The sequence below is a fragment of the Micromys minutus genome (assembly GCF_963924665.1).
Source record: "Micromys minutus genome assembly, chromosome: 1".
Taxonomy (NCBI): domain Eukaryota; kingdom Metazoa; phylum Chordata; class Mammalia; order Rodentia; family Muridae; genus Micromys; species Micromys minutus.
This window is the reverse complement of record NC_137969.1, coordinates 83,424,123-83,450,576: the sequence shown is the minus strand read 5'-3', so window position 1 is coordinate 83,450,576 and position 26,454 is coordinate 83,424,123. Positions and strand designations below refer to the sequence as shown.

The window sequence follows — 26,454 nt, the reverse complement described above, 5'->3', positions numbered from 1 at the left end:
ACTTAGAAAAAGCAGTCTCTCCGTAGCACTGTTGCCCCGTGGTAAGGTACGCTCCAGTGCCAACACCACAAACACCGGCTTGCTGATGCTAACTTTTGCTGGAGAGTGCCCCCTGCTGGCTGGGTTGCTCCAGCCAGCCAGTGGAGTTGTGATTCCAATGAGCTTTGTGGCTGCCGACAGGCAGAGTACCCACGATAGTGAAGCTGATGTTTGTAACTCAGTCATTCATACAAGATCTCCCGTGTATTTGCATGACTGCCTCAGGAACAAGGCAGTGGCCCTGCTGACTTCCTTCTTCAGCCTGGGCCCTGCCTGGGGATCAGTTGGAGCATCCCCCAGGATGACTCTCTTTATCTGGCAGTCCATGGTGGGGTCTGACATCGCTGAGCTGCTGATGCAGGACTGCAAGAAGCTGGAGAAGTACAAGAGGCAGCCCCCTGTAGCCAACCTCATCAATCTGACTGACGAGGACTGGCCAGTGGTGAGCTCTGGGACTCGCAATCTGCTCACTGGGGAGATTCCCCCCAACGTGGATACGCCAGCACAGATCGTGGAGAAATTCACCAAGCTGCTCTACTACGGAAGGAAGAAGGTGAGAAAGCCTTTCCCTCAGGCTTCTTCTTCTTCTTTTTTGAAAAAGTATAACTTCTGTTTTATTTCTCCAAGGCATTTTTCTTTCTATCTTTATGAAACCACCTTTTTACATGGGCTTTGGTGGAGGTCGTGGTGCAGCGCCAGCAGGTCTGCCTCATGGTGGGGGCGTTCGGTCCTTCCGGGCTTCAGGAGATCGGTTCCTGACGACCTTGCTGTGGATGGCACAGCTCACGCAGTGATGCAGCTTAACATAGAGCTTGGGAAGCATGGAAGCGTCGAAGTCACTTGCTTCAGCTATGTCCCTGACAGCAGTGGTTTCTACAATGTTTCAAATGACAAACTTAAAAAAAATAATTTATTATATATTAGTACACCGTCTCTGTCTTCAGACACACCAGAAGAGTGCATCAGATCTTATTACAGATGGTTGTGAGGCACCATGTGGTTGCTGGGATTTGAACTCAGGACCTCTGGAAGAGCAGTCAGTGCTCCTAACCGCTGAGCCATCTATCTATCCAGGCTGACAAACTTCTTAATGGCCTTATCCTTGGGCACGGCCGATGTTTCTTCTTTTTGTGGTCATTTTGGAGCCAGGACTTGAAAGAGGTTCCCTCAGGTTTCTTCAAATGAGCGACCACCACACCTCACCCTGTCTCCCGCTCCTCCAGTGATGGTAGCCAGAATACACTTCTTTTAGATCATGTGAAAAGATCAGAAAGTTAAGGCAAGAAATATAAAAATACATAGGTGTATGCCATTCACAATTGCAGTGTTCATGTGTCCTACTGTTAAAAGACAACAGCTGTTTCCGCTTTATGTATTTACTCCGAGCATTTCCCCATTGAAAAACAGTTCAAGTTTCATAAACATTCCAGGCATGGTGGTAGACTCATTTGGCTGAAGTAAGTAAAACCGAGTAGGAGGCCAGCCTAACCTATAAAGGGGTGCCCTGTATCAAAACAACAACAACAACAAAACCAAACAACTCTAAAGAATACATATATAATTGCTTATTTCTTTTTACATTTCATATCACATGGTGAAGTGCCCTAATAACATTAAACATGTTTACGTAGTGCAATTTTTTTATTTTTATAGCACCAAGGATCTAACACAGTGCCTTGTAGATGCTAGACAAAGTGCTCCGCGATCAAGTAGACCAACATTCTAGGTCTGGAGAGGTGGCCCAGTAGTTAATCATACCCACTATCCTAGAGGATTCGAGTTCAGTTCCCAGTGCCCATGTTGGCCAACTTACGATCACCCATGATTCTCTAGCTCCTTGAGGGTCCAGCAGCCTCTGCCCTAAACAGGCACCTGGAGTCATGTGAATGTACTTCCTCCCATACACATAATTTAAAAATAAAGAAGAAACGGGACCAGCGAGATGGCACAGTGGTTTAGAGTCCTGAGTTCAATTCCCAGCAACCACATGGTTGTAATGGGATCTGAAGCTCTCCTCTGGGGTGTCTGAAGAAAGCTACAGTGTACACATATACATTAAAAAATCAATAGTTATAAAAAACTAAAACAATAATGAAAACATTTACTATCGCTGGACATTTAGGACAATTTATAATTTTGTTACTCATTACATATTATGTGAGTGAACATTTTGCTAGGAGTGAATAAGGATTGCATTTCTGCTTCTTCACATATGTGACGGCTTAGTTTGCGGAAAGCTTGTTAATAAATAATATCCCTGCCACCGGGACTCAGACATTCCTGTCAGCACTGAGTGTTTGGACACTGCTGCCTTGCTTACTTTTGAAGCTGTGCCCATGTCTTATATAAATCATAAGGTAAATTGGAATATTTAAAAATATGATTAAAATCAAATCAGTTTAGTTAAAAAAACACCCCAGAAGGTGATAGGAACATAATTGAAGAGGATTTCCATCCCTGGATACTGTATCTGCCTCTTTAAAACAGCTGGAGGGGCTAGAAAGATGGCTCCGTGGTTAAAAATGTGTATTGTTCTTTCAAAGAACCTGAGTTCAGTTTCCAGCTCACATGTCAGGCAGCTCAAATCTTCCTGTAGCTCAAGTTTCAGGGGTTTAGACATCTCCGGTTTCCGTGCACACCTACACAAACTGTATGCACTTATATAGGCGCGCACACACGGTTAAAAGTAAAATCTTTAAAAAACACCTGGAGATATATTTTGGATGTATAATCATTTTCTTATGGCTCCATTCTGTTATCTTTATAGATTTCATATCTTTCATTTAACAAGATATCTTAGATGATTAACTTTGAGGTAGACAGGGTACATGCATTAAAACTACCTGTGCAATGAAAAATTGTTTTCTTTTTTTGTCTTTTTTAATCATTACAAAGGTAGCAAGTATTCTGAACTTGTGGACTGTACCCAACAGACAACAGAATTCTGGATTTGGCTTTAGGAATATTTTGCTGTAACTGCTCTTTCTTACACTATATTACAAGATATGCATTGCCTTCCATCTTGTAAAATCAGAGTGCTCACAACCCACTTACCTCCCAATGGCTGGACACTAAGCCTTCAGCATATGGGGCTTTGTGGAAAACACTTTTTTTTTTTGTTTTTTGTTTTTTGTTTTTTTTTTAAATACCGGAGCCAGAGCATCACCTGCCATTTTGTTCACGATGAAAAGATATATGTAAGATACATTTTTAGAAGCAGAAGTGTTGGGTCAAAGGGTCCCCTGGCTTATACTTTTGATAGATATTGAGAAGTTGCCCCTTTACTTGCATCAGTTAGCTCTGTGAGCAAAAGGTGAACCGGTTACTTTACATCCTCATCAACTGTCTGCATCCTTGTGATCTGTGCTGATCGAGAGGTGAAAAAGTACAACTCAGTGTATACATTCGCACTTCTGTCACTATGAATCAAATTATATTTTCACCTGCAAGGCTTCTTGTCACCGGCTTTCCCACCTTCTCCTGTAGAACCTTTATCAGAGCATGCTGAATGGCTTGTCCCTTTATATTCTTAATATGTGCTATGCCAGACCGCAGTTTTTCTTTTTCAGGCGGTGTCATAGTTGGCTCTCCCCTATTTTTAAATTAATTTATAAAAATGAGGTTGAATTACTTTTGGGACTTTACTTTGGCATCTTAAAAGATTTATTTATTTTTATTATATATGTATATGTGAGTGCCGTGTGTGTGTGTGTGTGTGTGTGTGTGTGTGTGTGTGTGTGTGTGTGTGTGCATGCCACCATGAGTGCTGGGACTTGAACTTGAATCTTCTGCAAGAGCAGCAAGTTCTCTTAACTGCTGAGCCTTCAAAGTAGGACTCTGGTCCCTACTTTGAGATTTTAATATTTTATCTTAGGTTTTGTACAGGATTTTCCCCCTGTATTTAATATGATTTAAAAACAGTGGTATCAAATTACAGATAGAAATTATATTTTATATATTGTGATTATATAGCAGAGGATTTTGATTTTGCCAGTGATTCATTTATTTTGTTAAAATAATATCTACTGAGGGCTGGAGAGATGGCTCAATGGTTAAGAGCTGCTCTTCCAGAGGAACCAAGTTTGATTCCCAGTACTGTGATGGCAGCTTACATCTGTCTGTAACTCCACTTTTAATTCGACACCCCCAGAAAGAATGCACATGAAAAATAAAAACAAATAAAATAAAATAAACCTTGCACAGTACTACTTCTCACCCAGTGGGGCGTACAGAGGATAAATAAGTCTTGAGCTTTCTTTCAGGAAAGATGAACAATGTTTATAATGACAACAATAACAAAAGCAGAGATTAAAAAATTATTTTCTACCTGTCAGGCACTAACTCAATATCGTCTATGCATTATCTGGTTTATCTCCATGGAAACGAGTGTGTTAGCTTCTATTTTTGTTTTACTGATCTACAGGGCAGTTAGATTTAGGTACGGGGCTTGGCTCTGGGTAGCACGAGTCTGAACGGGCTTCTGGGAACCTCCCCACACTGAGAGACAGATGAGAGCCAGCCAGTGAGGGATGGAGCAGTGGGGGTGACACTTGATGAATGAGGAGCTGGGTATCAAGATACCTTTATTCATATCTGACTCGGGCATTGCTTCTGGGATTTAATAATCCTGCCAACCTTGATATAAGGTCTCAAGTTCTTATTCATAAATTATACTTTTGGGATGGGCAGAGTTTTGAGACAACTGACAATTCCAAACCAATCCATCAGCCACGTCTTTAAAACACAAATAAAAAAAAAAAAAAAGAATTACGAAATAGTTAAAGCAAGCTAAAGAACTACTCGAATTCCATCTTTTCACTTGCTCTGAATCCGAGGCCGAATTCCCAAACTGTGAGTATTAAGTTTGCCTCCTTTATCCAGCAAGTGTACATGGAGGACTATTGGGTAATAAAGAATTGTTACAGGGGGTAGAATTCCACCTAGTGACTTGCTGCCAGATACCATGTGTTTATTTTCTACCAAAGAAGCTATTAATATCAGTTCTAAACCTCAACTGTAAGTTGAATCAAACAGGCAAATATACGTGTGTGCTTTGAAGTTTGCAACGTTAACTCACCTTACTCAATGGTGCCACCAATTTATCCCGTGACAGTGCCTGATATTTAACAAGCCGTCTCCGCCTCAGGCCAGCTCCGGTGTGCACCAGCTGAAGCGCAGTAGTAGTTGAAATTTCTTGTCAGAGCACACAAACGAGTCATAGGGTATCCTTCTATATCATCAGACCGAGGATGCAGTGACTGTCTCCATCCTCCATCGCCAGCTTAGGATTTCCAAGGTTCCCCAGGAGGCCTTTCCATTCCAGGGACCTGATGGGGTGAGACACATTAGGAATGAGCGTGATGGATCTTATATAAGCCTATAGGTGGCACTACCATTCCCTTTCTGTGTCTGGGGACTCAGCCAAGATCACAGGCAGTGTGGCGGGAAAGGTCCAGCTTTGTGCTTAGGAAGGAAAATGCTCTCTGCCACAGCTGTTAGGAAGGACACGGTGGCACTACCATTCCCTTTCTGTGTCCCTCAGGACTCAGCCAAGATCACAGGCAGTGTGGCAGGCCACAGCTGTTAGGAAAGGCGTGGCTCATTGGTAGGGCTGCAAAAATACATTTGAAAAAAAACAAAAAAACAAAAAACCAAACTACTTGTACCTTGAGACTCCATTTCTGAGGTCAACCCATTTCCTCTTATTTGGTAGATAGGTTCTTACAAGTGTTCTGTAACTTAGACCGAAGGGATGAGACTACTTGGTGGCCATGTTTGAGGATGTCCTCATGGTGATGGGGAATGGGCAGTGTGGAGCACAGCAGCGGGGAGCGCAGCAACGGGGAGCACAGCAGTGGGGAGCACAGTAGCGGGGAGCACAGCAGCGGGGAACACAGCAGCGCAGAACGTAGCAGCGGGGAGCACAGCAGTGGGGAGCACAGCAGCGGGGAGCACAGCAGCGGGGAACACAGCAGCGCAGAACGTAGCAGCGGGGAGCATAGCAGCGGGGAGCACAGCAGCGGGGAACACAGCAGCGCAGAACGTAGCAGCGGGGAGCACAGCAGTGGGGAGCACAGCAGCGGGGAGCACAGCAGCGGGGAACACAGCAGCGCAGAACGTAGCAGCGGGGAGCATAGCAGCGGGGAGCACAGCAGCGGGGAGCACAGCAGCGGGGAGCACAGCAGCGGGGAGCACAGTAGCGGGGGGCATAGTAGTGGGGAGCACAGCAGCGCCGAGCACAGCAGCGCGGAGCACAGCAGCAGGGAGCACAGCAGCAGGGAGCACAGCAGCGCAGAACATAGCAGCGGGGAGCATAGCAGTGGGGAGCACAGCAGCGCAGAACACAGCAGCGGGGAGCAGGGAGCAGGGAGCACAGCAGCGGGGAGCACAGCAGCGCCGAGCACAGCCACACGCTGAGTGGAGCCCATGCTCCTGATCTTCCTTCCTTACTTTAAATGTTCCTCTGGGATTTCCAGGGCTTGGGACACAGAAATGCCCATGTATGGAAACTGGTTGTTCTAATTGGGTAAAACGGGCAAGGTACTATTGAATGTCATGCTTTGCTTCTCAGGAGGCCTTGGAATGGGCTATGAAGAACCACTTGTGGGGCCATGCCTTGTTCCTAGCCAGTAAGATGGACCCAAGGACCTACAACTGGGTCATGAGTGGGTGAGTCTAGCTTACAAAGATCAGGGGAGCAGATGAGTCTCCCTTCCAAAGGTGATGTATGTGTGTGTGATTGTATATGTGTGTGTAGGTGTGAGTGTATGTGTGTGTGTGATTGTATTCCTGTGTGTAGGTGTGTGTGTGTGTGTGTGTGTGTGTGTGTGTGTATGTATGTATGTATATAGGGGAGAAGTAAAAAACGCATTGAGAAGTTCCACACACAGTTGCTCAAGTTCTCTCTATTGAGATGGGTGAAGCATTTCTAATTTTTTGATTTTTCTCCATTTCTTCCCTTCCCCGATCCCCTCCCCTTCTCCCTCTTTTTCTCTCTTCTCTTCCTCCTTCTTATTCTCCTTGTCCTCAGCAAACTGAGTGCTGGGATTATAAACATACCACTTTCATGTTCGGCTTTCGGGGTTCTTCACTTACAAACACTATTTATTTATTGTGCACGTCTCTCAGTGTGTGCATGTGTCATAGAGTGCTATGTGAAGGCCAGAGGACAATTTGTGGGGTCAGTTCTCTTCCATCATGTAGCTCTAGGGCATCTAAACGTAAGTCGTCAAGCTTGGCAGTGAATGGCTTTACCTGCTGATCAATCTTACTAGATTATTATAACTTAGGCAAAGAAACTGTTCTAACCCATTTCAATGGAATGAAACAGTCGGGCAATATTCCCCAGGAACAGAGTTTCCAAGAATTGAGACTATTTTACACTGCAGGCATCCCCTGTGGGAGGGAATGGTTTACAGTCCCATTAGTGAAGGAAGAACGAATGGTCACTTCAGTGTAGCTGAGGCTCCTGAAGGCTAACCATGGGATTTTGATTTAGAAAAGTGTCCAGGGCTTGGTCTTGCCATGAGGCCGGGGCTACTGAGAGCCTGACAGGGATATGATCTGGTAGAACCATGAGCTGTGGTAGAAAAGGCGTTGACTAGGGATGTGGATAGAAGGTGTATAGTTAGTAAGGAATCACACTAGACAGTGAACCAAGAGCTATGGAAGATGACCAAGCCAGAATGAGATAGGGAGAGAAGCAAGGCACATTGCCAGCAGCCTGGAGCAAGCGGGGTGAAAGCCGTGGGGGAACCAATGTGAAGAGGAGCCGTGCCCTCTGATTTAAGTCCTGTCTGTGCTCCTATTGGCTGCCACACTGCCTGGTGGTGTGTTCCTCAAGATGGTCTCAGTGAGACTCTTTATTACTCCAGCTCCATCTTCCCAGGGACAAGCAGTGCCATCTCCAAACACTGTGGTCCTAGGCTGAAATGGTGGATATGCTGCTGTCTGTGAGGCTGAGTGTGCTGAGTTCCCATGGCAAGGGTGCTATTAAGCAAAAGATGGTAATCCGAGGGACAATTTTCCCTTTGGGGTTTGGAAATGAACTTCCCACATCCCCACATTTTAGCATACATCTCGGCTACAGATTTATTGCCTTGGGCCATTGATTTTTTGATGGGGCTCAGTGAATTGTGAAAAATATCTCTTACGGAGTATGCTTAAATCTCAAATCAGCTGTAGAGCTTATTATATCCTTGTTAAGCATATCCCACAGTTTGTCATCAGCAGGATCATTTCTGGTCCCTCTTCCACACCTCCTTGGTTATTGAAAATGGCTATTTAGTGCTTGTGAGTCAACGCTCTTCAGACCCAGCTTGAGATGAGCCAGAAAAATGATGCTTGGCGGGATGGGTCTGGTGAGGAGGAACTGAAGGTAGCTGGCAAGGAGGGGCCCATGGAGCAGAGCCTGTAGGTTTACCCAGACAACCCAGAGATGTGGGTAGACAGCTCACCGATGGAAGGCATTTAGTAGTGACTGCCCGAGAATTGAGGCTTTAGGGCAGAAATGCAAAATATACCCTTGAACAATGAAGTCTGCTCAGAGTGTGTGGTTCAGTCAAGATGCAGCTGATCTGCCCTGAAAGGCCACAAAGGCACAGCAGAGCAGAGAGAAGCCTTGTTTCAAACCAGAAGCTCTGTCAAGTAGAAGATTCAGGTCTGTGCGCTGGTGACAGGTTTCCTCTGGACTCAATTGCCACTGACTCTTCCTTTCTTCTCGTAGCTTCACCAGCACGCTGGCACTCAACGACCCTCTGCAGACCCTCTTCCAGCTCATGTCAGGAAGGATTCCACAAGCAGCCACGGTACTGTCTGTCACAGTCTTCCTTCTGTACCCCAGACTCCTAAGGGTTGGGAATGGGGGGGTTGGGGACAGCTTGGGAATGTAGCGATATCTTTCAAGAGGAAGCATGAGTAATAGTTTATCAATTATCTACAATGTGCTTTACCCATATGTGATTTGATACAGTTTTTGATTTCATCAGTAGAGATAAGAGTTATCATACCTGCTTTGCAGACACAGGAACAGAGGTACCAAGAGGCACAATGGCTTAGTCATGGAGGTAGTGTGGAGTTGGGTCATGACTGGCTTGGGTCTGTCTGGTTCCAAACACCTTGCCACTCCCACAGTGCCTGATTGTACGAGAGCTGTTGTTTCTCAGACTTCCCACAGCTGGGCTACCCTTCTGTTCCCTGGAGGGAAGTGTACCCATTGTACATCGATCTTCCAGAGCTGGACACATTAGGCTTTGTGCTTTTGGAGTTGAATATGGCTGAGAAGAAGGCGGAGGCCTGCTCCAGGGCCTCTCTACTGGAACAGATCTTATCTTTTCCCCAAATGTATCCAGTGCTTTACTAGAACATATCCTAGCATTAACTGTCAGCATCTTCTTTTGTCTGTTTGCTTTGTTTGTTTGTTTGTTTTTTTTGAGTAGAGCATAGCCTGCCTTTCGAATGTACACATTCATATCTTAGAATTCAGGAAAATTTTCTTGGATTATATTTTCCAGTATTTATTTTGGTTTCATTTCCAGGCGTTCCATGAGTATATATATTTCACACACATAAACTATATGCAAACATGTGAATTATAGAAATATAGATATCTCCTCTTTGAGATCCATGCTGTCATCAAACTCAGTATGTAGGTAAGGATAATTTTGAACTCCTATCTTCTGTTGGCACTTCCCAACAGTGTTAGGATTCCAAGTGTGTGCCACCATACCCAGATTTTACCTTTTCCTTAAATTGAAAATATTCTTGTTCTTTTCCACCCCATTCTTTACTTTGCCCACTCCTGTTCTTGCCTTCGTCTCTGTCCTTCATGGTAGTTTCCCTAGGGCCTCTCACTTGTGTTCTAACACTTCCTGAGCTCTGCAGGTCACATTTGTCTCTTCCTGTTCAGTGCCATCTCTTTCCTGAGATCCTTTATGTACAGTTTATATTCTTGCTTCATAGAAGTATTGCTTCGTTACCCCTGCTGCGCTCAATGCATCTCCGTTCTATCTGTTACTTTTGACAGCTGTAGCTTCTATTTGAAGCTTGAATTTTTGCTAGCAACTGGTTTTAATAAAAATGAATTTCTCATCCCCCCGACCCTTCTCTTATTGTAGACAATTCTAAGAAAAGCAAAGCAAAGAGACATAGAGACATGATGCCTCTGCCCCTGTCATGAAACCAATGTTCTGTCCCCCATCATTAAACCAATGGGCTATTTTGAAATACAGAGTCTGCTTCACAATTCAGCTAGATGGAAGCTTCAGCACTGCAATAAAATTACATCGTGTCATGGAGCACCCAATGGAGAAAGTGATATAACCAGCCTGTGGTCACTGGACCTCAGTGATGAGGTAGTGTTAGCTAATTCCCCCTCTCTTAGATGCGAGACTAAGGCTCTGCAGGCAATGTGCCAGTTCAGTATTTGGTCCTATGTGAGAACTTTCTATTCCCTCACATTGAGTACAAGGCCAGCCTTCTACATGGGTAGTGTCATGAAAGAAGCAATAGATGTGCATTTTATTCCATGTCTAAGTTTGACTTTGCTCTTTACTGCTAGGCAGACTTGGCTGCTACTTAATACAAGCTTTTCTCTTTGTGGAGATTTTGATGGCCAGCCAATAGAATTATATCTGAACCCATCAGCCCCTATGCTTGCATTCCTATCCCATCAGGAAAATCAATTAATGAATTCTCTCTCTCTCTCTCTCTCTCTCTCTCTCTCTCTCTCTCTCTCTCTCTCTCTCTCTCTGTTTTTGCCTGTCTCTCTGCTGTCCCTGTCTGTTCTGTCTGTCTGTCTATCTGCCTGTCTGCCACTCTCTTTCTCTCTCTTTCCCTCTCCCTCGCTCTTTTTCAATTTGCTTTACACTACTCTTATCTTTCTCCAAACCATGGAAGAAACAGAGGATGACTTCCAAGATTACTTCCTTTTTATAGAAAAACTTCCCCTTCTGTTATATTCTGGAAGATTCAGCAAGAAGAGGCCTGGCTTATATGTTTAAGTGAGAGTAGCAATGTCTCTGAGGTACTATTGTTGGCAGGAGAAATGTTTAGCTTAGGGTTGGCTCATGCTCTAAGCCATTGTCATAAGTAAAGTCAAATAGGTATTACTCTGATGACTTCTCATGACTGCCTCATGATATATATGTGCTGTTGACATAGACAGGGAGCAAATATAACATGCAGTTGGATAAAGCATCCCTTATTCCTTGTGATGATTATAAACACTAAATAATTGCAAATAGTTGGGAACTCTTAAGTGTCAGCAATTACAGTCAATTTCATTCACTCTGTGTGTAACAGGGTTGATGTAGACTGTTTGCAAATTGCCTTTCCTTTAATAGGGCTGTGTGTCTGCAAGTGTATACACACAAATGTGTGTTCATGCCTATTGTGAAATTTATAAAGTGCAAACCAAGTGTGAAGAACTGTGCTGTGTGCTTCATATAACAGTCTCATTTTATTGTCTCGGGAATCTTTTATTTTGTTTTTTCTTTTTTATTAGATACTCTCTGTATTTACATTTAAAATATTATCCTCTTTCCCCACCCCGCTCCCATCCCCCTTCTCCCTCCACTTGTCTTCATGAAGGTGCCCTTGCTCCTAATCTCCCTCTCCACCTCATTGCCTTGGCATTCTCTTACATTGGGAAAATGTGCCCTCCCTGGACCAAAGGCCTCTTCTCACATTGATGCCAGACACTGCTATCTTCAGCTACATATGCAATTAGAGCCATAGGTCTCTCAATGTGTGCTAAATGTTGGCGTTTTAGTCCATGGGAGTTGTGGAGGGTATGGTTGGTTGAGAATGTTGTTCTTCCCATGGGGTTGCAAATCCTTTCAGCTCCTTCAGTTTTTTCTTTAGCACCTTCATTGGGGTTCCTGTGTTCAGTCTGATGGTTAGCTGCAGGCATGCTCAGCTGTATCTGTATGACTCTGGCAGAGCCCCTGAGGAGGCATCTCTATCTGGTTCCTGCCAGTAAGTGCTTCTTGGCATCAGCAATAGTGCTTGGGTTTGGTTGCTGCATATGTGGTGGATCCCCAGGTGAGGTAGTCTCTGAATGATCTTTTCTTCAACCCCGGTTCCTCTATTAGACCTTGTATTTCCTCCCATGAGTGTTTTGTTCTCCCTTCTAAGAAGAACTGAGGCATCCACCCTTTGGTCTTCTTTCTTTTTGAGCTTCATAAGGTATGCAAATTGTTTCTTGGGTATTCAGAGCTTTTTTGGGCTAGTATCTGCTTATCAGTGAGTGCATACCATGTGTGTTCTTTTGCAACTGGGTTACCTCACTCAGAGAACTTCAATTTCCATGCATTTGCCTAGGAATTTCATGAAGTCATTTTTTTAAATAGCTGAGTAGTAATCCATTGTGTAAATGTACCACACTTTCTGTATCCATTCCTATGTTTAAGGACATCTGGGGTCTTTTCAGCTTCTGGCTATTATAAATAAGGCTGCTATGAACATGGTGGAGCATGTGTCCTTGTTATATGTTGGAGTATTTTTGGGGTATATGCCCAGGAGTGGAATAGCTGGATCTTCAGGTAATACTATGTCCAATTTTCCAAGGAACCACCAGACTGATTTCCAGAGTGTTTCAGCTTACAACCCTACCAACAGTGGAGGAGTGTTTTTCTTTCTCCACATCCTTGCCAGCATCTGCTGTCACCTGAGTGATCTTAGCCTTTCTGACAGGTGTGAAGTGGAATCTCAGGGTTGTTTTGATTTGCATTTCCCTGATGACTAGGGATGTTGAGCATTTCTTTAGTTGCTTCTCAACCATTTGATATTCCTTAGTTGGAAATTCTTTTTATAGCTCTGTACCCAATTTGTAAATATGATTGTTTGATTCTTTGGAGTCTAACTTCTTGAGTTCTTTGTATATATTGAATAGTAGCCTTCTATCAATGTAGAATTGATAAAGATTCTTTCCCAATCTGTTGGCCACCATTTTGTCTTCTTAACAGTGTCCTTAGCCTTACATAAACTTTGCAATTTCATGAGGTCTCATTTGTTGATTCTTGATCTTAGAGCATAAGCCATTGGTGTTCTGTTCAGGAAAATTTCCCCTTGCCTATGTGTTCTAAGCTCTTCTCCACTTTCTCTTCTAATAGTTTCAGTGTACCTAGTTTTATGTGGAGTTTGTTGATCCACTTGGACTTGAGCTTTGTACAAGAAGATAAGAATGGATCAATTTTAATTTTTCTGCATGCTGACTGCCAGTTGAACCAACCCCATTTGTTGAAGATGCTGTCCTTTTCTCATTGAATGTTTTTAGCTCCTTTGTTAAAGGTTAAGTGACCATAAGTGTGTGGGTTCATTTCTAGGTCTTCAATTCTGTTCCATTGATCTACCTGCCTATCCCTGTACCAATACCATGCAGTTGTTTTTAAAAATCACAATTGCTTTATAATATATAGCTTGAGGTCAGGGATGGTGATTCCCCAGAAAGTACTTTTATTGTTGAGAATAGATTTCACAATCCTAGGTTTTTTGTTATTCCAGATAAATTTGCAAATTTCTTTCCCCAACTCTATAAAGAATTGAGTTGGAATTTTGATGGACATTGCATTGAATCTGTAGATTGCTTTTGGCAAGATGGCCTTTTAAAAAAGTATGTTGATCCTTCTAGTACATGAGCATGGGAAATCTTTCCATCTCTTCTTCAATTTCCTTCTTCAGAGATTTGAAGTTCTTGTCATACAGATCTTTCACTTTCTTAGTTAGGGTCACACCAAATTATTTCATATTGTTTGTGACTATTGTGAACAGTGTCTTTTCCCTAATTCTTTTCTCAGCATGTTTAGCCTTTGAGTAGAGGAAGGCTACTGATTTGTTTGAGTTAATTTTATATCCAGCCACTTTGCTGAAGTTGTTTATCAGCTGTAGGAGGTTGCTGGTGAAATTTTTGGGGTCACTCAAGTATATTATCATATCATCAGCAAATAGTGATATTTTGACTTCTTCCTTTCCAATTTGTATCACTTTGACTTCCTTTTGTTGTCTAATTCCTCTGGCCAGGACTTCCAGTACTATATTAAATAGGTACGGGAAAAGTGGGCAGCTTCGTTTAGCCACTGAGTTTTAGTGGGATTGCTTCAAGTTTCTCACCATTTAGTTTAATGTTGGCTAACGGTTTGATGTATATCACTTTTTACTATGTTTAGGTATAGGCCTTGGATTCCTGATATTTCCAAGACTTTTAACATGAAGGGGTGTCATTTTTTTGTCAAATGCTTTCTCAGCATCTAGTGAGATGATCATGTGTTTTTTTTCTTAGAGTTTGTTTATATGGTGGATTACGTTGATATATTTTTGTATATTGAACCATCCCTGCATTCCTGGAAGGAAGTCTACTTGATCACTGTGAATGATTGTTTTGATGTGTTCTTGGATTCAGTTGGCAAGAATTTTGCTGAGTACTTTTGCATTGATGTTCATGAGGGAAATTGGTCTGAAGTTCTCTTTGTAGGGTCTTTGTGTGGTTTAGGTATGAGTGTAATTGTGGTTTCGAAGAACGAGTTGAGTAGTGTTTCTTTTGTTTCTATTTTGTGGAGAATGTTGATATTAGATCTTCTATGAAAATCTGATAGAAATCTGCACTGAACCCATCTGGCAATGGGCTTTTTTTTTTTTTTTTTTTTTTTTGGTTGGGAGGCTTTTGATGACTGCTTCTATTTCTTTAGGTGTTATGCGACTATTCAGATGGTTTATCTGATCCTGACTTAACTTTGGTATCTGGTATTTGTTTAGAAAATTGTCCATTTTCTCTAGATTTTTAAGTTTTTTTTAAGTATAAGCTTTTGTAGTAGGATCTTATGAGTTCTTTAATTTTCTCAGTTTCTATTGGTATGTCTCCACTTTCATTTCTGATTTTGTTAATTTGAATACTCTCTGTACCCTCTGGCTAATGGTTTATCGATCTTGTTGATTTTCTCAATGAACCAGCTTTTGGTTTTGTTGATTCTTTGTATAGTTCTTTTTGTTTCTACTTGGTTTGTTTTTTTCTCTGAGTTTGATTATTTCCTGCCCTCTACTTCTCTTGGATGTCTGCTTCTTTTTGTTCTAGAGCTCTTAGCTGTGCTGTCAAGCTGCTAGTGTATGCTCTCCCCAGTTTTTTTTGGAGGCACTCAGAGCTATAAGTTTTCCTCTTAGTACTGCTTTCATTGCGTCCCATAAGTTTGGTTATGTTGTGCTTTCATTTTCATTAAATTCTAAAAAAATCCTTCATTTTTAAAAATTTCTTTCTTGACCATGCTATCGTTGAGCAGAGCATTGTTCAACTTACATGTGTATATAGGTCTTTTGTTGTTATTAAGACCAGCCTTAGTCCATGTTGATCTGATAGGATGAATGGGAATATTTCAATCTTCTTATATCTGTTGAGGCCTGTCTTGTCACTGAGTATATGGTCAGTTTTGGAGAAGGTACTGTGAGGTGCTGAGAAGAAGGTATATTCTTTTATTTTAGGATGAAATGTTTTGTAGATGTCTGTTAATTCTAATTGGTTCATAACCTCTGCTACTTTTGCTATGTCTCTGTTCAGGTTTTGCTTCCATGATCTGTCCATTGATGAGAATAGGGTGTTGAAGTCTCCCAGTATTATTGTGTGTGGTGCAATATATGCTTTGAGCTTTATGAGTGTGGGTGCTCTTGTATTTGGAGCATAGATTTTCATAATTGATAAAATTTCATGTGATGAGTAAAAAGTGTCCTTCCTTATCTTTTTAAATAACTTATATTTGAAAATCTATTTTATTTGATATAACAATGGCTACTTCAGCTTGTTTCTTGGGACCATTTGCTTGGAATGTTTTTTCCCAGCCTTTTACTCTGAGGTAGTGTCTGTCTTTGTTTCTGAGATGAGTTTCCTGTATGCAGCAAAATGCTGGATCCTGTTTACATATCCTGTCTGATAGTCTATGTCTTTTTACTGGGGAATTGAGTTCATTGATGTTAAGAGATATTAAGGAATAGTGATTGTTGTTTGCTGTTATTTTTGTTGTTAGATGTAGAATTATGTTTGTGTGCTTTTTTTCTTTTGTTTTTTTTTTGAATGATTTTTTTCTTTTTTTTTCTTTTTTTCTTTTTTCTTTCTTTCTTTCTTTCTTTCTTTCTTTCTTTCTTTTTTTTTTTTTTTTTTGCTTTTTCTAGGGTACAGTTTCCCTCCTTGTGTTGAATTTTTTCTTCTGTTATCCTTTGTAGGGCTGGATTTGTGGACAGATATTGTGTCAATTTGGTTTTGTCCTGGAATATCTTGGTTTCTCTATCTATGGTAATTGAGAGTTTTGTTGGATATAGTAACCTGGGCTGGCATTTGTGTTCTCTTAGGGTCTGTCCAGGATCTTCTAGCTTTCATAGTCTCTGTTGAGAAGTCTCATGTAATTCTGATTGGTCTGCCTTTATATGTTTCTTGTCCTTTTTCCCTTACTGCTTTTAGTATTCTTTCTTTATTTTGAACATTCAGTGTTTTGACTATTATGTGTCTGGAGGAATTTCTTTTCTGGTCCAATCTATTTGGCATTCTGTAGGCTTCTTGTATGTTCATGGTCATTGTGTTCTTAAGGGTAGGGAAGTTTTCTTCTATGATGTTGTTGAAGATATTTACTGTGTTTTTTAGTTGAAAGTCTTCACCCTCCTCTACACTTATTATCCTTAGGTTTGTTTTTCTCATTGTGTCCTGGATTTCCTGGATATTTTGGGTTAGGAGCTTTTTGATTTTTGCATTTTTCTCTGACTGTTGTGTCAATGTTTTTTTATCTTGTCTTCTCCCCTGAGATCCTCTCTTCCATATCTTATAGTCTGTTGGTAATGCTTGCATGTATAACTCCTGATTTCTTTCTTAGGTTTTTTATCTCCAGGGTTGTCTTTTTTTGTGATTTTTTTTTGTTTTTATTTCCATGTTTAATTTTTTTTTTTTACCTGTTTGTCTGTGTTTTCCTGTAGTTCTTTAAGTCATTTTTGTGTTTCTTCTTTAAGGGCTTCTACTTGTTTGTGTGTGTTCTCCTGTAATTGTTTAAGGGAGTTATTCATGTGCTTCTCAAAGATCTCCATCATCATCATGAAGTATGATTTTAAAATCTAAATCTTGTTTTTCTGTTGTGTTGGGAAATCCACTTCTTACTGTGGTGAGAGAACTGGGTTCTGATGTTGCCAGGTTGTCTTGGTTTCTATTGCTTAGACTCTTAAGGTTTCTTCTTTCCATCTTCTTATCTGTGATTATAAGTGGTCTTGTCTGTGACTGGAGCTTGTCTCTCCTGTGTTCTGAGGGCCTGTGGGCTCAGGAGGGACATTGCTCCTGTGTGTTCAGCTCTTTGTGGGCAGTCAGTGAATTCTGATGGCAGTGACTCAGTTCTGTCTCCTTGGGCTTGGGTAGAAGAGTGCTTGTGAGGCTGTTCTGGGTGCTCAGTTGTCTCCGGCCAGATCCTGAGTCCTGATGGCAGTGGCCTGGCTCTCTCCCTGGGCTGGAGTGGATCAGTTTCCAGAGAGCTCCTGGAATTCCCTCTAGGACAGCCGGTGGGAATGTGTGGCAGAGTCTCCATGGGCTCAGGTGGGAGAGTGCTTGAGAGGCAGTTCTGGGAGCTCAGCTGTCTTTGTGCAGGTTCTGAGTCCTGATGGTGCTAACCTGGCCCTCTCTCTGCTCAGGGAATCTTCTCAGGTAGAAATAATAATTTCTGTTCTAGAGACAAAGAAACAAAGATTCAATGAAATTAAAGACTTGCTCAAGTTCACATTGCTAGTATGAGCAGGACTTTCATGGATTAATAGAAGAATTAATATCACAAAATGGCCAATTTACTAAAAGTTGTTTATATTTTAATTCAATCCACATCAAAACCCCCACCTCATTCTTGACAAAAATATAAAACACTATCCTAAAATTCATATGGAAGCACAAAAACCCCAGATAGGCAAAACAATCTGAGAATAAAAAACAATTTTAAAGGGATCACCTTTCCAGATATTAAGGTACATTACAGAGCCACAGTAGTACAAAGAATATGGTACTGGCACAAAAACTGACATGTAGGTCAATGGAACAAGATCAAAGACCCAAACATGAGCACACTAAACTGCAGTCATTAACATTTGACACAAATGCCAAAAACATAAGCTGGAGAAAAGGAAGCATCGTCAGCAAATGGTGCTGGGAAACTGGATGTCCGCACGCAGAAGAATGAAACTGGACCAGTGTTTATCTCCTTACACAAGAACTGACTTCAAACAGGTCAAAGACATGAAATCGGAACACCAGGAAAGCGCCATGCGTGTGGGTCGCTTCATAGTTCTACAGGTCCGATGACTTTCTCCTGCTGCCTGGTGGGGTCCATGGCCACATGGCCACTGCGCTGTCACCAGGGAATGGGCTGAGAGGGAGATTGAAAGCTGGTTTGATTTTCTCATTCCTTAAGTGGTAATAGAAAGTCATTTTACAGCGTCATGGTGAAGGTTGCCATGTGCGTAAGGGCCTTGTGAGACTAGGAAACACTAGCCACCTGTAAGATACTGAGCAACCAGAGTCCCTGACCTTCATGCCGGGTTGGCATAGGCAAGGGTGATCAGTCTTTCATTTTCCTTTTCTCACTAAAACACCAGAGTTTTTTTGTAGTGGGGGAGGGGACAGCAAGATGTGGGGAGGAGGTTGTCTCTAGATATTTGAAGTGAAGGCACAGGGAAGAAACTGCAAAATTAGTAAGTTCATAATGCCATCTTATCACCTTTATACTAATGTGTGTCTGTGTGTGATGTACATGTATGTATGTATGTGTCTGTGTGCTTTTGTGTATGTGTTTGTGTCTGGGTATGTATATCTGTATGTCTCTCTCTCTCTCTCTCTCTCTGTGTGTGTGTGTTTATATGTATATGGGTATATGTGTGTGTCTGTGTTTTTTTATATGTGTGTTTGTATGTCTGTGCATATGTTTTGTGTCTCTGTGTGTATGTGTCTGTGTGCTTTTGTGTATGTGTTTGTGTCTGGGTATGTATATCTGTATGTCTCTCTCTCTCTCTCTCTCTCTCTCTCTGTGTGTGTGTGTGTTTATGTATATGGGTATATGTGTGTGTCTGTGTTTTTTTATATGTGTGTTTGTATGTCTGTGCGTATGTTTTGTGTCTCTGTGTGTATGTGTCTGTGTGTCTGTTTCTATGTCTCTGTGTGAATCTGTGTGCGAGTGTGTATATGTGTATTTATTTTTGTGTGTCTCTGTATGTGTGGGTGACTCTGTTTGTGTGTATCTGTATGTGTATGTATATATTATTTTTACCTCTTTTTAGTTTTATTTTGAGACAGGGTCTCACTCTGGCCCAGGCAGGTCTCAAACTCATGATGCTCTCTTAGCCTCTTGAGTGCCAGGTTTACAGGTGTGAGCTACCAACTTGTTCTGTGCCACACACCTGCTGCTTCAGGCAGGGTGAACTTTGACTCAACGAGTAACAGCATCACACACAATGAATAAAAGCATCACTATCGTAACAGACATTTCCTGAACTCCATACCAACGTATGAACAGCAGCTTTCTTAACTACACCCTGGGCTGTGCTAAATGATTCTGTAATTTGTGATTATTTTTCAGTGTTGTGGAGACAAACAGTGGGGAGACTGGCGGCCCCACTTGGCTGTGATTCTGTCAAATCAGGCTGGAGACACAGAATTGTACCAGCGAGCGATTGTCAACATGGGGGATACCCTGGGTAAGCACAAATCAGCTTACGCCTTCTCTTGGGCAACTTTCCATGCCTGACACATTAGTCTAGTGTTCCCTAGTGTTTCTCAACCTTCTAATGCTGGGACCTTTTGATTCAGTTCCTTATGCTGTGGTGACCCCCACAACCATAAAATTATTTAGCTGTTACTTCATAACTTTAAATTTGACACCGTTAGCCTCCTGGTTATGAAACTCCAGGAAAAGCACATCAACCTTGCAACTCTGCTTCCCAGAATTCCCTTTGCTATCTTTGTTTGTTTGTTTGTTTTTTCCATATCTATTTCCCAGAATTGCCACCAGGAGCTTATGTTTCCGTAGCTATGCAGCCTCCTCTTTATTTTCTACGTACAGGCAAGACTCCTTTACCTAGAGCTAACACAGGGGCAAGCCACTTCCTGCTGCCTTGGGGCCTTCAGTGGCTGTACACCATCAGATGGGAAATGCTATTTTTGTCTAAACCACCTTGGTGACTCTGTCTTTATTTCTTTTATCTGTCTGTGAACAGGGCTTTACAAGTATGTAACAGCTGTCAGGAGATCCAGATCTCTGCTTCACGAATTTGGCCTGGGCATAACCTTTAGAAATCACGGTGTTCTCTGTGGAATGCTGTGAACAACTGCTCTTCCTAAGTTGAAGTAGCCATATGTAAGGTTGTGACAAGGAATGGCAGACACCCAGCTGCCTGCTTGCGAGGGAATCCATGTTTTTTGAGTATCAGACGCTGTGCTCGGCACTTCACCCACTGCCTTAGCTACTTTCTCACTCCTGTGATAAAATGGCCGCCAAACCCAACTTAAACAATGGGGTTTCTTTGTTTCACAGTCTATCTTGGCAGGAGGGTGAGATGTGACTAGAGGCCTGTCAGGAAGCAGAGATGCATGATGGAACTCAGCTTGCTCCTCCTTCCCTCTCTTTTTTTTCACTCCTAGATCCTAGCCCAGAGGATAGTTCCTCCCACATTCCAAATGAGTCTTCCCTATTCAGTTAAACCTCTCTGGAAATACCCCGAAGGCCACGCCCAGAGGCATTTCCTAATATATTCAAGTTGACAATGAAGAGTAACGGTCACACCCACTTAATTCAAGTTTAAGGTAGTGGAAAAGGATTGGAGAACATTTAAAAACCAGGAACAATTTGGTAATTGATGTGATTTTTATGAGCACAGGAAAAGCCTTCAATTACCCAACTTCAGTGGAGGAAGCAGCCACACCCCTGAGGATGTTTAAAATTCATGTCTGGTGTCCTACTTTACTTAGGTATAGGCATTTCTTCCAGCTCCTCAGCCTCAGAAAGGACTGTCACTTCTAGAAAATTCCCAGTGAAAAACCAGGGAAAAATCAGGGGGATGTGGACTAGAACACAGTATCCGGGCTGTGGCTGATGAGAATTGAAATACACTGTCTGAGGTCCGGAGGGCAGAAGATGGAGGTGCTGTGAGGACTCCCCTGGTTTATTCTCATGAGGTTTTTGCTCTCTGACCCTGGGATTCACTATCTATCGCTGTTCTACTCAGACGGTGGGTCCCACAGGGTGTGTTTCATGACTGGGCTCTTGTTCTCCCCCTGCAGCTGGCAAAGGGCTTGTGGAGGCATCTCATTTCTGCTATCTCATGGCTCATGTGCCCTTTGGCCATTATACAGTGAAGACAGACCATCTGGCCTTGGTGGGCAGTAGCCACAGGTGCGTGACTTTTGCAAAGATGATTTCCATGGGTTGTTTCAGCCCTTGATGGGTTTCCTGGCTTCACTATTCATTTTCTTGTGTAAATTTCAGCTATTGCTGGCTCCTCCTCTCTGTCTTCTCCGTTGGTCTAGGCAAGGTGACCAGAGGGTGCCACATCACACCACCGTAGGTGCCTTTGGTGTGCATTGAACTCTTCTGGCCACTGGGTGGCAGCATAGCTCCACAACCAGATAACAGAAAAATGAAAAGAGGAAGTTTACAAATAGTGTATTTTGGGCAGTTCTGGGCCTACTTTTTGGGGTCTCCATACTACTTCAATACATTAATTTGGGGCACAAGCTTCTTGGAATCTTCAACATTGGTCACTTATTTTTTGGTAGCCACATATCAGCTCCCCCTTGCTCTCCCCCAAAGAACCTCAGATGCCCCCCCAGGGGGTGAACTGAAGCAGGTAAGCTTGCTCTGGGTGGTCCTCCTTGTTCTGAATCTTTCTACCCCTTTCTCCTTAATATCTGTGATGTGAGCAGTCATGATATCATGTTCTTAGAACTCCAGCAGTCAAGAGTCATAGATAGGTCGGTGCTAGCCTGGGCAGCACAAAGAGTTCTAGGCTAGCCCGCTAGGCCTGGGCTACAGGCGTGTTTCAACAGAAAACATTTCTGAGATGCAGAGCCACCAGTGCCTCTGCACTGTTTGCTTGTTACAGATTTACCTTATAAAAAGGTAAATGCATCAGGGGAAGCAAGTATAGAAGGACCGAAAGCCTTGTGCAAGGCAGCCTCTCAGGTGTACTGTCAGGATGAACTTGGGGTCTAGACAGCAAGGTTGCAGGAGCCAGTTGTAGCTGATGTCCCCAGCCCTCTACCACTGCAGCAATATGGGGCCTCATGGACTCTTCTCTTGAGAGGCTGGGCTCAGACACAATAATCATCTTCTCAAGAAAGCCTGTCTGGGCCAAATATGACCATAAAGGTACCCAGGTTAAAATGCACCCCCCCCCCCCTTATGGATTCCGGGGAAGTTTCTGGGGATACGTTAGTTAGCTTCTGGAAATATTCTGGTGACTGAGACATAAGGCACATGGTAAGCTGTGTAGAGGAGACTGCAAGTGTGTGTGTGTGTGTGTGTGTGTGTCACATTCACCTGGTCTTCTTCCTCACTGGCCGAATGAACTTCCTGTGTGATCTGTCATTTCTTTCTGGCTCGCTCGTCCTTCCTACTCTCTGCCAGGCCATCTGCGGTGCTCCTGGACCGCTCAGCTTCCTCTTTTCCACTTGGCAAGCACAGGCTGCTCTGGCTTTCCTGGGGCATGCCAGGCTGGGGGGCTGAGGGCTGAGGGCTAGTTTTCAGAATATTGAGGAGGGAGAACTGCAGTGTCTCATATTACATTAAGGAAGGTGTACAACCTCCTCCTCACAAGCAGGCTCTTCTGGAATCGCTGGCACTTTTCCTTGAGTTCCCAAACCCATGGAGATGGATGGCAAGGAGGAAGTGCGTCCATCTTGGGCCCATAGTCTCTTTCCTCTTGTAGAGTTGTTTGGCCGAAGCATGCTCGCCTCACCTCTGTACTTGTTATTTCCTGCTTTTAGTCAAGAGTTTTTGAAATTTGCAACAATAGAGGCTATCCAGCGGACAGAAATCTTCGAGTACTGCCAGATGCTGGGCCGCCCCAAATCCTTCATCCCTTCTTTCCAGGTAACTGAACCCAGAGGTACGGGGCGGCGGGTGGGGATGGCGTAGGCGGGTGTGTGTGTGTGTGTGTGTGTGTGTGTGTGTATGTGTGCTGTGTCTCAGTTGTTGGCAGCCAGGTTCTTAGCCTTGCTGTTTGGTACTTGGTACCACCGGCCAAACGGTTTCCCGCATTTGTCCTCTTTAGCCGGAGTGTGGGAAGGCTTAGGGTTTCTTTTTATCTCAGAATTTTATAGTATGAAAGCAAAATGCTTCAGAGGTCTCTGCTGGAGGCTCTTCCTCACTCCGTAGGGAAAACTCTCTGCAGTAGTTCTGCCCTCCCCGCCTCACCTGCCATGGGCTCTTCCCTCTCAGGACTTCAGCTCTCCTCCTCCTCAGCTCCCCAGTCCGGTCCCACTCACCTTCTGACCACTTCCCTTTTCTCAGGAGCTTCCCTCCTGCTCTGTCTTTCATCCATTCTCTCTTTCCTCTCAGGGTTTTAACAGTGTAGGTGGCAACCACCCTGCAGGACTCTGTTCTCTCCCCTCAGCCCATGGGTTGGCATCTCATTGCTTTCTTATGCCCATTGTGTGGGATCCCGCATCTCGTCCTCCTCCCGTCTAATCCCCCGTGTGTTTTGAGACCTGGTACCTTGTGGCCTTTTCTCATGTCTCTTGCTGGCGTGAACTTCAGTGGAACCTTGCAGCAAACTGGCATAAAACCGAGGTAGTTTGCTTCTGTGCAGAGTATTCCAGCCACAGCACTGCTTCCAAGGCCCCTCCGCCCCTCCCCCCCTCCCGTCTCCATTCACTTGACACCGCTCTGTATTTTCTTTCCCTTTCGTAGGCAGGTACCTTTCTTCTCCGCCTTGAGGATCTTCTTCCGGCCTGAGACCTTTCCTAAGTATATGTCCTTCAGTGATGGGTGTTGAGAACGCACACAGCTACAGTAGCAGCACACACCCAACACAGAACATACGTAACCTTGAGAGTGAACTCCTGTATTGTGAGCACATGGCCCTTTAGCGGCTCCTCTCTGAGAGTTTTGCCTTGAGCTGCTCTCCACAGGGCTCCAGCTCGGGCACTTGTGTTGCTTTCCCTTCACGATTCATCCCACCCACATGTTTTGTAGACGCTGTTCTGGGCAAATAGTCGTAGCACAGTTCTTTGCGACCGTTTCACATGCTCAGCGTTGTTCTTCGCTGCTTCTTGAATATCACTTCTAATCCCGTGGGGGTTTTCCCTTCTACAGAAGACTGAACGGAGGCTCGAAGGACTGGTTACGTTACCAGCTCCCTTGTGCATACCATTTGTTCTAAGTACTTTGTGCGGATCACCCAATTTTACCTTTGGTGAGATAGGTGGTCTTGTCCCTACTGTAAGAAGGATGATGCACAGAGAGACAAAGGGGCTTGCCCAAATGTCCCACGCCTAGCTTCGAGCTTGGATTGAATTGGTTTTGTTTGACACCAGGGCTGTTATGCTTGCCCTCACCCCGTAGCTCCTGCTAGGAAAATGACTCGCCAGCCCTGCCTTTGTCTGCATTTTCTGGGCGTCACAGCCTTTGCAAAGGGTGCAGTTCTGTGCCTGGGGCTGCACTTTGTGTGCTCAGTTCCCCGTGATGTGAGCTGCTGGATACAAGGGCTGCCTGCTGCTGCCTTTCTGATGGAGACCCAGGACTGGGAAGATGAGTTGATACGATCCCCGAATCCCTTTCTCCATAATGCAGCAACTGGATGTAGGCTGGATTTGGAGCTGTGCCCATATGCAGATAAATTGCCCCAAATGGCACAGGGCCCTTGCTATTTGGATGCCAGAGTGAGCGGAAGCTGGCAGTCAGCTGACTTCCAAGAAGTCCTATCTACATTTCTCTCCCTCTCTCCTGCCTGGATGGACCCATCACTGGTCTTGTTCCTCTTCACAGGTGTATAAGCTCCTTTATGCTTCCCGGCTGGCAGATTATGGCCTGGCACCCCAGGCCTTGCATTACTGTGAAGCCATTGGTGCAGCTGTCTTGAGCGAGGGAGGGAGCAGTCACCCTGTGCTGTTAGCGGAGCTCATCAAGGTGAGCGTCTCAAAGGGATCTCTGTAGGTGTTTTATCTTCAGTGTTCAGAGGAGCCATTGCAGAGAGGCTTAAAGTCCACATTTCATCTTCTTTGAACACACTGCAAAATTGGAGCCCACAGCTGTCTTTGACCACGTACGCATGCCCTGATGTGATAGGCAGAGGTCCCGTTTTCACAAAGAACAACTGGCTGGGCAGGGGCAGTGGGGCTCGGGGACTGGGAAGCAGGCATGTTCTGCTTGAGAAGTTCTGTGCATCTGCTTTTCTGGTACAGTTACACTGCAAGCTACGGTGAGCTGTTATAATTACAAAAGCAAGCCTTTGAAAATAGATTTTAGTGATTAAAACAGGAAATGATCCTTATTAAAATACTTTTAAATGCATGGAATATTTTATCACGTGTGGGGCACATTTAAAAAAGAACACAAAAACCATACCAACCCTTAGTTTCTTGGGAAGGAACAACAATCAGGCAAATAGTTGTTCCAATTAATTGAAGGAAAAAAACAAAACAAAACTCTCCATTAGCTAGAGAGTAAAAGGCAGTGAGCTCTTTGATTTCTGCATTGCTTTACACGAAGCCCAAGTGCTGGGTTCTATAACTAATAAAATTTGTGCTGCTGAGCCCCCGTACACACTGCTACTGGGTTGATGGTCCAGGGTGAGTGGTTAGTTTCCAGATACAGAACATAATAACACCTTGAAGCAGAAAGCAGCATCAGGTTGTGAGCAATGTAGATCTGAACTCCATCCAGACAAGAATCAGAATTAGCATTAACAAGGTCCCTGAGTTTCCCGAATTGCTATTCTAGAAGCTTCTTGCAGAGAAGGCAGCTTTGTAGGGACACAAAGCTGAAGAGCTATTTTTTTCCTCTCATATCTTGGGAAGAAATAATGCCAAAATGGGTTGCTTATTTATTTATGCTGCAATTTTGGGAGGAGATCTGCTGAATTTGTCATTTCTCAGTTATTCTTTGTTATGTGATGTTTGAGTGAATTATGGCTCCTCCTCTCTCCTTCTTATTGCCTCTCTCTGATGTTGTTTTTCCATGCGCCCTGTTTCTCTCTCTTGTTCTCTCTCACTTTCTGCCCCTGACCTGCCTGGAAACTCGGCTCAGCTTGCAGAGAAACTGAAGCTGTCAGATCCTCTGGTTTTAGAAAGCCGTGGGAACCGGGACTTGGAACCAGACTGGCTTGTGCAGCTTCGGAGGAAACACAAGGAACTGGAGGTAAGGCGGGACCCTGTGCTCCCCTTCTCATTCCCAGACATAGGCTAGACATAGAGGTGCTAATTCT

The 26,454-nt window shown here is 43.6% G+C and overlaps 1 protein-coding gene across 2 annotated transcripts in view; it reads left to right on the top strand.

Moving 5' to 3' along the window:
* The window catches only part of SEC16B (SEC16 homolog B, endoplasmic reticulum export factor), a 76,309-nt gene that overhangs the window by 39,206 nt on the left and 10,649 nt on the right, over nucleotides 1–26,454 (top strand). For both annotated transcript variants that reach the window (XM_080918728.1, XM_080918729.1), the window contains 8 exons: nucleotides 362–592; nucleotides 6,611–6,708; nucleotides 8,765–8,846; nucleotides 19,611–19,728; nucleotides 21,311–21,422; nucleotides 23,015–23,120; nucleotides 25,017–25,157; nucleotides 26,277–26,387. In XM_080918728.1, the coding sequence (XP_080774854.1) occupies nucleotides 362–592; nucleotides 6,611–6,708; nucleotides 8,765–8,846; nucleotides 19,611–19,728; nucleotides 21,311–21,422; nucleotides 23,015–23,120; nucleotides 25,017–25,157; nucleotides 26,277–26,387 (999 nt within the window). The remainder of the gene's footprint in view (nucleotides 1–361; nucleotides 593–6,610; nucleotides 6,709–8,764; nucleotides 8,847–19,610; nucleotides 19,729–21,310; nucleotides 21,423–23,014; nucleotides 23,121–25,016; nucleotides 25,158–26,276; nucleotides 26,388–26,454) is intronic.